Genomic DNA, 12485 nt, shown 5'->3' on the forward strand with positions numbered 1-12485 from the left:
GAGGGTGGCTATGCTCAGTCCCCACAGCAGGACTCTTGTAAAGCACAGCTGAACACAGAACATGTGGGAAAGCACCATAGGGACCAGCAGACTCTCAATCCCTAAGTCCTGGGTGCACCAGGGATATTTGTCTTGTGTGGAACACACCCTGTGCTGGCCAGCCAATAAGTCTGGTCTATAATCATGCAGATCAAAGCCAATCAGAGGTCCTTTTTTAGTAGAGGGGATTGTCCAGACCAACATGTTGGTCATGGGAGATCCATTATTAAAGGTGCTATGCCAGGTTCAGTCTGTGACTGCTTCGTGTACAGTACCATTTGCTAAACCCTCCAGCTGCCTTGAGGAACTCATTCAATTAACAGAGTTGCCTCTTATATCACAAGTGTTACTTAGACTACATTGTTTGGAGTAGAAACATCTTTTTTTTCTCTGTTTGTGCAACACCTTGTCCATGACTGGGGCTCAGAGGCACTACCCCAATAAAAATATAATAATGAACAAGGCTGGGGAGCTGATGCAGGCTGCAGTATGAGAACATGGCCACAGAGTCTTAGTAACTTGAGTAACCTTACTCCAGGGGAGCAGCACACCTGACATTAAGAGCCCTCCCTTGCACAAAGCACTTCTTTTCATAATGCTGTCCCATGAGAGAGATGAGCCTGCTAGGGGTTAGAGATGCTGTCCCTGAGGTGAGGGAAGTGGTTGGCATCCCTCTTCAAATTGGGTTGCCCACTCAGTATGCTCCCCATCTTTCTGTAAATGCTCACTGGCAACCCTGGCCTCCTGTCATCAGATTCACTTTGGAAGTAAAATTCACAGAAGTTTTTACCAGCTATCTGAAAAATAATAATCTGTATGGCTGCATTTGTGTTTGCAGCTATCTGCAATCTGTATGGTTGCATTAATCAGCATGTGCACATACAATCAAAATGAATGGCTTTGCTAGCAGTCTGATATGCATATCTAATCATTTCAGCTTCGTACCTTTTTAACTTCAGATGGCTTTGGTTTGGCACTTTCCTCCTCCTCTTTATGCACCTTCATAATTTTTTCTATACTTTCATTTTGAGTTGGCTGGAAAACAAAAACCATGCACTGTAAAACAGAATATGTGGAGAACAGATTAAACAAGCTTACATTAACTAGTCAGTGGGGTGGAATACAACAGGGCAGTCAATAGGCGGATGCAGTTCCAAATCAAGACCTTTTTCAATGGATCCCATAATCTTTGAATGTACTTATTACCACCATTGTTATTTTTATTACTATTACTTCTCTAGGGTCTAGACTTTGACTTTATCTTGATAAAACTATAGACTCTCCCTAGAGTAATGAGCGCAGTAAGTGAAACATATTTTCAGAAATACTACTTATAGGGCTTGTCTACACTAGCTCCCTACTTCAAAGGGAGCATATTAATTGAGCAGGGTGTTGGGAGTTTATTAATGAAGTGCTTCGGTGCATAAGCAGCGCTTCATTAAGCAAATTCCGCCCCCAAAGTGTCGGCTCACATCTAGTCGTGGCTCACCTGCCGGTACTACGAAGTACCCTGGGAACTTTGAAGTACCGATGGGTGAGCCACGGCTAGACACAAGCCAGCACCTTGAAGTTCAACACTTCAAAGTTGCCGGGGGGGGTGTGATTTGCTTAATGAAACGCTGCATATTCACCGCAGCACTTCATTAATAAACTCCCAACACCCTACTTACCATGCTCCCTTCAAAGTAGGGAGCTAGTGTAGACAAGTCCATAATGTTAACTTGATTTCTAAAATATTAAACATTTATTTCTTTAACACTTCCCTCCTTGCCCACAAATGCTTGTTAAACTAGCTATCATTTCCAGGGAGCAGGAACTGTAGATGTTTCTGCAATGCTGAGCAAAATGAGACCCTGATGTTTACTGTGTTCTTTGGATAAAACCACAAGACAAACACATTTAAGAGTTAGAAGAGATTGAGGACTTGGATAATGGGACACTTCAAGGGGAAAAAAGAAAGGTTTAGATGTCTGTCAAGCAGTTAAATCAACTTATTTTGTTATAAGAATAGAATAGGTAAGGATCTTTTATGAAAACTTGCAATGCAATGAACTCAGTCATAAGATAAGCATAGAGGTTATAGTTATGAAAGTATGTGATTGTATAACAAAAATTGTAATTGTAACTAATGTCACTTCAGAGTCCCCTCACAACAGAGAAGCAAAGCAATGAAACAGGTTGAGATACTTCTCCACCCAGATGAGACTGCCTTCAAGCACACAGCCATTGTCCAAGCCCAGGGAAAACAATGAGGAACAATCAAAGCAAACCAGGAAGACCTCGAAACTGAAAAGAAAACTTCCGTGTTTGAAATATAAAGAGCCTCCAGAACTTGGGCAAAGTCTTGAGGTGAGGGCTTAACCATTAATGCTGGATCCCTCCTACTGTTAGGGGCGTAGGTGCCAACTTCCAGATTTCCCAGGGAGTGCTTGATGTCCTCCTCTCTCCTTAAGTCCACCCTCATTTCACCCCTTCCTCCAATGCCCAACCTCTTCCTGCTCCTCTTCTGTGGGTGTTCCATATCAACCAGTGCCTGCTTGTAGTGGGGGGAGCTGCATGTTCTACAGAGCAGATCATTTCCTCCTCCCAAGGCTATCCTGGGACCAGCACACTCTCCCCTGCCCCATGGTACCCGCTGGGGATACTTTGTCTTCTCACCATGCCTATCCCTCCCCCTGTACATTCTTCAGTTCTCCCTGGCGGGCAGGACCCGAGGCATGGAGCAGAGGGAGCTCTTTTCATGCCAGCCCCTCCCAGACTCTCCTACGCAGTCCTGCTCAGCAGTTGTCAGAGAGTCTGGCTGGGGAAGAGGTAATTGCCAAGACCTCGGCACCCGAGTCAGGACAGGGAATGGAAGTCGCCATCTCAGCCAGGTTCTCTCAGGCCTCTGGGCAGGACTGCAGAGCAGTGCCTCAGCAGCTGGAAGGGGATGGTCCCATCTCTTCTGCTCTCACCATGTGGGCGATTCATCACCAAGGACCCACCCCCACACCACCTCATTCTGCTCCTCTCCCTCCCCTCAGTGCCAGTGCCTGTCAGAATCATTTGTTTGGCAGCATACCAGAGGCACTGGAGGGGGCCAAGGATGAGTTAATAGGCGGGGCCAGCATTGGAGGTGGATTCTTACACTTTTAAAACTGTGTACACTGTAGGAGTTAAAATATAAAAGCCCCATTAAGAGAAATTTCTCTTCCTGATATACTACTGCAGTAGTCAGGGAAATGGGAAACAAATGTCAAAACAAAAGGATAAGAAACGCTAATATTTTTAACTGCAGGAGTAATATTGTTCTATTCAGTTACACCGATTTACATCCTTACTTTTCCACTTGTGGATACATGTTCCTATCAATACTCTTAGGCATTTGCTAATGAAATGACTTTCCTAGAGTGATGGAAAATAGATATCCTAAATTTATCTCTAGAAGAATACAGTCAATGTACTCACAGATTTATTGCCATTGAAACGAGTAGGCAGCCTCCTGCCAGGCATCTTCGGTCTGTTTGCAGTAGGATGTGACAGATTATCTGAGGTAGTTATTACATCATCAAAACTTAAAAGATCTAGAAGAAGGTGAGAACACAGGCTCCATTTAAATTCAGAAAGCTCTCAGGAAGTAAAGACAATTTAAACAAAAAACATCCAAGAGAAGAGACAGTTGCTCAGAACAACAGTACATTCATATGACTTTCAGCACACTATGCTCTCAAGTTGTGCAAGAAATAACTGCTGTATGCTTTTAGTAAGTCTAGAAAGTAATTTTTAAATGAAAAACTAGACAGAATTGGCATCTATTAGCTAATAAAACAGTTAAACAAGGAATTTCCAGCAGAACATGAGAGGGTCAATAGAAAAGATGGCATGAAGCAGACTGCAAACAAGTGTTGAGGACAATATATAGTAGTTGTTTTGGAATATATTTTTAAAGAAATTCAGGATACCATAATAATTTTGAGCAATTCAATTTAGTTACACTTAAGATTTTTACAGATAGTCTATTTTCCTAACTTGATGCCCTTGAAATTAAGCATGTGAACCAATGTAATATCGCCTTAACAGAAGAACCAACGTAGAATATCTTAAGTCACTGCTAAGGGTCTCAAGAAGAAGAATAAAATAGGTGACATATGTTCTCTCCTGTTAAACCTGCTTAAATATATCCATCTAATTGTAAAAATGGCTCCTGATAGTTCTCACCTACAATTCCAGCAGACTTTATATGTGCAATACGCTTTCACCAAATAAACAAGCTGCAAGCATCCAAGAAAATGTTAGTCAGACATTGTTAATGTTTCATTTATTTTCATTTTTCTGCTGATTTAGGATATCCTTTCATGTTAGGTGAAGGTTTGTCTGTGCTTGTTACTCTACATAAAAAGTCTCATAATTTACGTATTAGTTCCCCACAAAGCTAGCAATTGAGAGTGATTAAAAAATTAAAATAGTTAAAACTAGGTTACCTGCTGTTTGGCTATGAGTTAATTAACCTCTTTGTGCCTTAATTTACCCATCTGTATAATAGTTAACAACACTTACCAATCTAACAAGGGTATACTGAGGCTTAGATGTGTGTGTGTAAAGCACTTATATATCATTAAAGAATACTCAATATTATATGTCATGTATTATAAAAGAATAACTTAATTTGGAAGATAATTCAATAATATTTATTGACTTCCACTGTAGTTAAAAATTCTCATCTTTTAATGATTATCTCTCTCTACAGTCAAATCTTGATATGGACTCAAATGCAAGGAAAGAAACAGTGTTTTTGGCTCCACATCATACAAATTCTGCCAAATGCATTACGGTTTAACAATCAGCCCTTAATATTTAACCTCATTCCCTTATACACTATCCTTTCAAATTTCATCAGTCTCCAAGTTTTATCATAAAAATCAATGATAGAAAAGATATACTAGGGTCATCTGGTCAGTCCTTCCACGGTAAACTTTAGTGACTGAGAGATAGCCATGTTAGTCTGTATTCTCTCAAAACAAAAAAGCAATCACATAGCACTTGAAAGACTAACACGATAATTTATTATACGATGAGCTTTTGTGGGACAGACCCACTTCTTCAGATCATGGCCATACCAGAACAGACTCCATATACAAAGCACAGAGGTCCAAAAATTGTTATCAAGGTTGACAAATCAGAAGAGCAGAGGGACAGCAAGAGGGGACTGTGGGGTGGGGAAGTTAAGAGCTAGATAAAACAAAGTATGCAAAAGAGTCCTTTTAATGGGCCCAGTAATTGCTGTCCAGGTTCAAACCACGTGTTAATGTGTCAAATTTGAATATAAATGACAGTTCTGAGCATTCCCTCTGTAAATGGTTTTTAAAGTTCCTTTTCAGTAAAACACAGACTTTCAGGTCATTAACAGAATGGCCCACTCCATTAAAATGCTGGCTGATAGGTTTTGTGAGTTAGGAGTTTATTGATGTCCGTTTTGTGTCCATTCCTTCTTTGTTGAAGAGTGTTTGCAGTCTGTCCTATATACATGGTGTGTGGACATTGTTGGCACATGATGGCACATATGATGTTAGCTGAGGAACAGGTCCAGTGATAGTATCTCCAGAAAAGATGTGGACAAAGTTGGCAAAGGGGCTTGTTCCAAGGAAAAGTTCCAGGATTGATATTATTGTGGTATAGCCTGTGGTTGCTAGTGAGAATCCTCAAAAGATTGGGAGGTTGTCTATAGGAGAGAACAGGCCTGTCAACTAGGGCCTCCTGGAGTGTGGCATAGTAACTTAGGATAGGCTGTACGTCTTTAATGATGTGTTGCAGTGGTTTGAGTTGGGGGCTGCAGGCAATGACCAGTGGTGTTCTGTTACTGGCTTTTTTGGGCCTATCTTGGAGTTGTTGGTTTCTGGGTAAATCAACAGGGCCAGATGTAGCACATACTATAGTATGTTATGCACATACTACATAGTCCATAATATAATCAACATTATAGTACATAATATAATGGAAAAAGATTTAGTTGGGAAAATGGTAGACAACAATGTATCTGGCAATAGTTGGTGAATTTTGTTAGTAGCAACATCCAGTGGTTGGGTATATACTATTTCCATTTGTCTGAAGAACTATAGGGTGCAAGAAAATATGAGAGGTGAATGAAGAAGTGAATTAGTCTCCTGCAGTTGTCAGAGTCTAGCAGCTCTGTGCTACTGTGTATACTGTGCTACTATATGAAATAAGGGAAGCCAATGTTTATACTATAGCAAGAAGAGACAGCTGATTGTGTTATCTTTCACTCTTAAGACTGAACTTCACTTGCACAAAAGATTAGAAGGCAATCACGATATACTCCAAAATATTAAGAGTTCAACCATGCAAAAACAAGTATAAAGTTATTAACCATAATTATGAAGAAACAGTATGCTGTAAGTTATTATAAGTGAAACAAAGGGAAGATTTTTACACCTTATGGGAAGTAATTACAGACAGACTTTTTCACACAATATATTACAGTTTTATAGGCAAGAAGCCTACAGGGTAAATTATAAAGACTTTTTTCAAGATTTAACATACAAGAATTAAAAGAATATGAAACAAAAATCCATCAGTGTGCATAGCAGAATTGAAAGTCAGATGACATTTTGTGCTTGCAAAGATGCAGTAAAGAATCCAACAAGTCACCTCAGAAAGGGGACGTAACTTTATAAATAATACCATCACAAAAAACTACATTTGTGGCCACTCCTGACAGGTTAAATAACTGTGTGTAAATATCTGCACATTTTATGAAATCCCAAAATAAATTTAAAGGTAAATACTTCTTGTCTGCTAGTTAAGGAAAACCTGCATCCAAAACAAATACAACAGCTTTTTTAAAACAAAATTCAAATTTTCGTATACACAACTGCAAATTATAATTAATTCAGAGCTGCTAAAACAAAAAAGCAACGTGCATGTACAGGTATGACGCACAGTGTTTGGATTTCCTTATATAATGTTCTCTTACCAAAATGGAGAAGGGTAGGGTAATTTCCTGACACGTAAGAAGGGAAACATGGCAAACAGGATAGGAAACAAAATCTGGAAAGAAAAGTCAAGGAGAGGAATGTCTAGAAAAAAGATTCTGAACAAAAAAAAATTATTTTACAAAGCAGGAAAAAGAAACATTTGTAGAAGGAATAGATTTGTTTCACGTTTAGCATATCAGCATTATCTATATTGTACATTCATGCCTCCAACACAATCACAGTTTATTTTCAGTCTGTTACATTCTTGGTTTAACCCTCTCTAAATGGGAAAACGTTTATGGTCCTTTTCAAGTAAACCATCAACAAGTGGTGTTCAGAAGTCCTTGTAAATATGATCAATTTAGGATTTATTAATAGTCTAAAAGCAACAGGCATGATTTGCAGAGGCGCTGAACATCCTGAGGCCAGTACCTCTGGGAAAAAAAAAATCAGATCCAACAAATACCATTCATTTAAAATCATTAATCTGAGACCCTAAACAACCAGGAACGTGAGTGGTAGTTAAAATGGCTACAAACCACTTACAGAGATGCAAGGAAGATTAGTGATTTTGATAAAATGTGATCCTTTGTGCATTCACATCAACAATAACACACTACTTAAAAAAGCAAAGTTTTGGTTGTCTGAACTCAAGATAGGACATATTTTAGAGCTGTGAATGTATATATTGCACTTCCTGTTTTCCATGAAACTTACAACACTAAGAAAATCATCTTAAAATTGCCACAGAAATTGAATGGTTTGATGTTACACAGCCCCAGATTTTGTACTCCAGAGTAGCAAAATACAGACTGAAATTTTAGTGGTATGGTTAGATCTCACTGTCATGTGTTTGGGATGACTGCATTATATGCTAGTGGTAAAGCCATGAATGAATGATGCAGGTCATTCCAAGCAACCATTAAGCCACACTTTGCCACCATGCACTCTGACCACCACATTACATAAAACCTATTTTATGGATGTTTGAGAGAGTTTGGAAAATATTTAATGGGTCTAATTTTCCTGCTCCTGTCTGAGTAAAATCAAGTATCTTAGTTAATGAGTCGAAACATATTGGCCTACTAGAGTGAAGAGATGAATCCTTTCTGGTGTGCTTTCAGAAAGTAGCATATTTCCCACATGGTAAGAACATTCTCTCTTCCAAGAAATATGAGGAGAATCTGTGACACTTTTCTTGTTTGTTTTAATAAATGGCAGCTTTTTGAAGCTGTTCAAGAATTTACAAGTGGTGAAGGTGCTTCCACAGGGTTCAATAAGTAGAAAGCATATTATGTGGACCAAACAAAAGTATATAATATGTTTACCACATCACCTTGTAGTTTAGCATCTGGCTAACACTTCTGAACATAAGATCTTTAAGGGGATATGCTAAACTTCGGAGTTAACTATATATTTCTCTAGTAAAACTGGCGGGTGTTAAGGATCACTGTACGCACGTTTATAATATAAGATCCTGTTCCTGAACTGATTTCACGCAGGAAATTCCCCTGAACTCATAAGAAGGTTACTGAATTAGAAAGCTGGCAACCCTAGTTTCATGAGACACTAGTGATTACATAGGAAAAGTCTCAAATTATGTTTTCACTCTATTCTTACTCAAAATAGGCAATTAAATTTAAAAAAAAAAAACTTGTGCTCTGATTTCAATAAGCAAGCACAAAATGCCTTCACTCCAGCCTGTGAGTAGCCTTATCAAAAAAAAATTAACAGCACTCTGAACAAATTGTCTTCAGTCCACAAAACCAGAATTTGTTCAGCTCTCATACAACTTATTTTGCCAAATAAAAAAAAACTCTCAGATCCTTACCCAAATCCCATCATCTGTCCCAATTGGGTTTTATGGGAAACAATCAACTTCTTAAATTCCATGCAGAAACCAACAGGCACCCAATACAAATCCCTGAGTACTGGTGCTGTGTGCTCACCACCTTCTGCAGCAGCTTTAGTACCCACGTGCCGATACCCACAGAATGGACTGTAATTGCCTGAACTTCAAAAGTCCCAATGTGGGGGAAGGTCTACAACTTAATCAAAATACATTCTCCTTGCCTAAAGTCAACAAAGATATGCTCTTGGCCACACCTGCTACCTGCCCATGCAGGATGATCACAAGATCTAATAAAACCCCCAACATGGAACCTGAACTACAGCTTTCTGGAACCCTTTTAAATCAAAGGGGCTAATATCGCAGCCATTTCATCTTCCAACCTGCTAACATTAATTCTTCATCCTTGCCTGAAAAAAGCTTTGTTTAATTTATGTTTAAAGCTCCACTCTTAACCAGATGCTGATTAAGTCACTTCATTTTCACAACCCAAGTAAAACTTTAAAGCCATTCCACATCGTCTATTTTCTATAAAGAACCACAAGATAACGACCTTTAAACCTATGATCCAAAGCTGAACATTTTCCATCTCATCTGTCTGTTCAGGTCAATTTTGGTGAGAAGTTACACATTTTGGAAATGAAGTAGTTACTTCTGTTACACACCTCTAAAAACCATCGTGAGTGAAGGTTGTTGTCCAAGATGTCACCCTGGGTTAAAACCATGTGTGCTTAATGCATTAAAAAAGTTCACATTTTGAGGCCAGTGTTAAAAATTGGTATAAGTCAGATGTACAAAAGAATTGGGTGTTCTCACAAATATTCCCCTCTCCTGAAGGTTTGCACAAAATCACAAAAGTCATCCTCCAATTTAACATAACTGGCAATGTCTGAATAGGAGGCACATGCAAGACTGAGATCACAGTGATGTTACTGTCAAGAAAGGAGTATATTAGTTGCAAATATGCGGGCAGAGCTTGCATAGCCTCTGTCCAAAATGACGTTGGCTCTAGGCATAATAAAAAAAAAGCTCTCGTTAGAGATGTGTAGAATTCTAAACCAGATGTCAGAGTAGCATTAAGATGCAGCTAGCAGGAGTTAGTTCATTTTCATGAGCACAAAATACAAACCTCTTTCAAAATTGTAAAGCACCAATGAAGGGGCAAACTACAAATTTGTCAGCAAGATTCCATAAAACTATAAATGAATTTTAAAATTAGTGAAATATTTAAATGGGTTCATTAAAAGTTAATCTAGGTGTAAAAGCAGCAGAAATGTACACAGAAAATAAAAAGTAGTACTTTTAATTAAAAATTAGGGAGGTTGGGCAATGACAAAAAGAGCAAGATTTATACATATGCTCTTTTTTCCCCACCTAATCCAATACAAAGTAGGATGTTATCAGTTCTCTGAATATTAGTTTGACAAACACTGTATATTATTTTCCCAGTTACACAAAACCCTATCAGCAGTTACTATTTAAAAAATTATATCCTCTGCCTAATACATGCAAGTGCTCTTGTGCTAAATATTAGCATGTGTATACTCCAATAAAAGAGTTAATTCTAATACTATGAGGCTATCGCAACCTAAATAAAATAGGCTTAGAAAAGCTCTCCAATACAGTATTGTCATTTGTTTTTTCATCTTACCTGGTTCCTTAGAGCTCTTTTCTGCAATTGAATCTACCTCTACTGATTTTGGTCTAAGTGGTAAATGCTCAGAGTCTAACTTTGGCTTTATTAGTGGCTCATTTTCAGATTTTGGTCTCATGGAAACCGCTTCCCCATTAGATCTGTAAAGAAAAAAAACAGGCAGCCTGAGTTTGAAACAGGTCATAAATCAAACATTAAGAGTTAAAAGCAAAGAAGAAAATTTCAAAGTCTAGTGTTCTTTAAGAATTCACATTTAAAAATTCTTTCACAGACCGGCTTTAAACCATTATAGACAAAATAAATGATGTACTATTCATAAAACACATTTACTTCTGTTAGGACTCTTATGGCTAAAAGTTTGCCCTCCAAACATGTGAAGGGCTTTCAATGGGAGTTCTACGTGCACACTTCAAGATACCAATTTTACTAATTTATAGTCCACTTTGGCATACCATATAAACAAACCTATTCCTCCCCCTCCCCCAAATATATGCTAAAACACAGTGCAACAAAAGACAAGAATGCTGAATACCACCTTCAACAATAAGTCAACTTCAACAACATTCAGAGATGAAGTGAGAAGTGTCCCTTGCCCTCAATTATTTTTTTAATTAAAAAGATTGTTAATGTACTAGAGTAGGTGGTTACATATGTTAAATATCCTGAATAGACAGTCCTTATTCTAGCATTGGTTAGTCTCTATATCTTTTATTACTGCTCTCACAGTGAAAACACTCCTAGGCTACATCCACACTAGAACTGTCTGTCAGAAAAGATGTTCCGACAAAACTCCTGTTCACAGATTGCATTTACACATAACAGTGGATTGAACTTTTGATCCGCTCTGTCAACAAAAGCACCCCTGAGCATCTACATGGCTTTTTTGTTGACAGTTTCTGTTGACAAAACTTATTTGTGTGTAGACACGCCACAAGTTTTGTCGACAAAACTCTAGTGTAGATGTGGCCCTAGATTTTCCTGCATCCTGGAACCAAAAGTAAACAAATGAACCATTCCTTTACAGATCTTTGAGTGGCATCTTGCAGCTAAACAAAGTTACGGTGCTTAGGAAACTGTCTCAGCTGAACCATTTGAGAGATTAAATGTTGGCTACGAGTTCCATTTCCTCTAATAATGTATCTATATGCTCATTTCCCTACATGCAAATTATTATTATAGCAAGGTTGTTTTCTCTTTTCCCATCCCCTTTGTCTAGTGTTAAATAATGAACTGATGTAGATGTTTTCAGTCATAATGTTAAATAACTCCAGACACAATGTTATTATTTGGCAGTACATATATATCCCCCTTGGAATTCTGACCAATACTTTAACTGTCACCCAATCTGAAAAACATTTCTGTGGTATACTTCTCCATCTATAAAAAAGTACATCTTGAAGTGTGCTGAAGTACCAATATCTAGCCAAAAATGGATGGCACTCCATATTAACAGTATTGAGCTGTGCTCTTGGCATGTACATGGTTAATGTGTCTGCTGAATGAAAGCCAGAGCATTCAGGTAATCATTAAGGACCTGTACATGCAGTCTCACAGAATCAAACATTTGGCACAACATTACGTACATACCATGGCATACATGTTTGTTAATTTCTTCCACTTGGATTCTATAGCACAGAAGTGTGGTGAATGGGATCTACACGGATGATACCCTGAAAGAAATGATTACTAAAACTGGCTTGTACCCTTTCTTCAAAATCTCTATCCTTGAGAGATAAACTGCTACTGGGAGGAGATCGGTTTAAAGAGAACTAGATAAACAATGATTGTAGGCCTGCTGTCCTGAACTGGGCTTCAGTCCCTTTGATGTTCAAAGAAAATGACAATAACGCATTGAATTCCACACAGAAAGTTGTGAGTGACAAAAACAGGGTCAGAATAGAAGCTAAATGCAACTTTAGTACTGGTGGTTAGACACCAAGGATTAGAACAGAGGCTGCCATGCAACTTCAGC

General features: G+C 38.4%; 1 protein-coding gene across 2 annotated transcripts in view; it reads right to left on the bottom strand.

Moving 5' to 3' along the window:
* The window catches only part of CD2AP (CD2 associated protein), a 137537-nt gene that overhangs the window by 18340 nt on the left and 106712 nt on the right, over positions 1 to 12485 (bottom strand). Inside the window, exons 13-15 of one of the 2 annotated variants that reach the window (XM_074991355.1) lie at positions 10511 to 10653; positions 3487 to 3602; positions 985 to 1074 (exon numbers count right to left, since the gene is read on the bottom strand). In XM_074991355.1, coding sequence (XP_074847456.1) covers positions 985 to 1074; positions 3487 to 3602; positions 10511 to 10653 — 349 coding nt within the window. Of the gene's footprint in view, positions 1 to 984; positions 1075 to 3486; positions 3603 to 7009; positions 7084 to 10510; positions 10654 to 12485 lie in introns of those variants that run through there. The other variant, XM_074991356.1, reaches the window with a different exon arrangement.

This window comes from Carettochelys insculpta, chromosome 3 (genome assembly GCF_033958435.1).
Source record: "Carettochelys insculpta isolate YL-2023 chromosome 3, ASM3395843v1, whole genome shotgun sequence".
Classification (NCBI taxonomy): Eukaryota; Metazoa; Chordata; order Testudines; family Carettochelyidae; genus Carettochelys; species Carettochelys insculpta.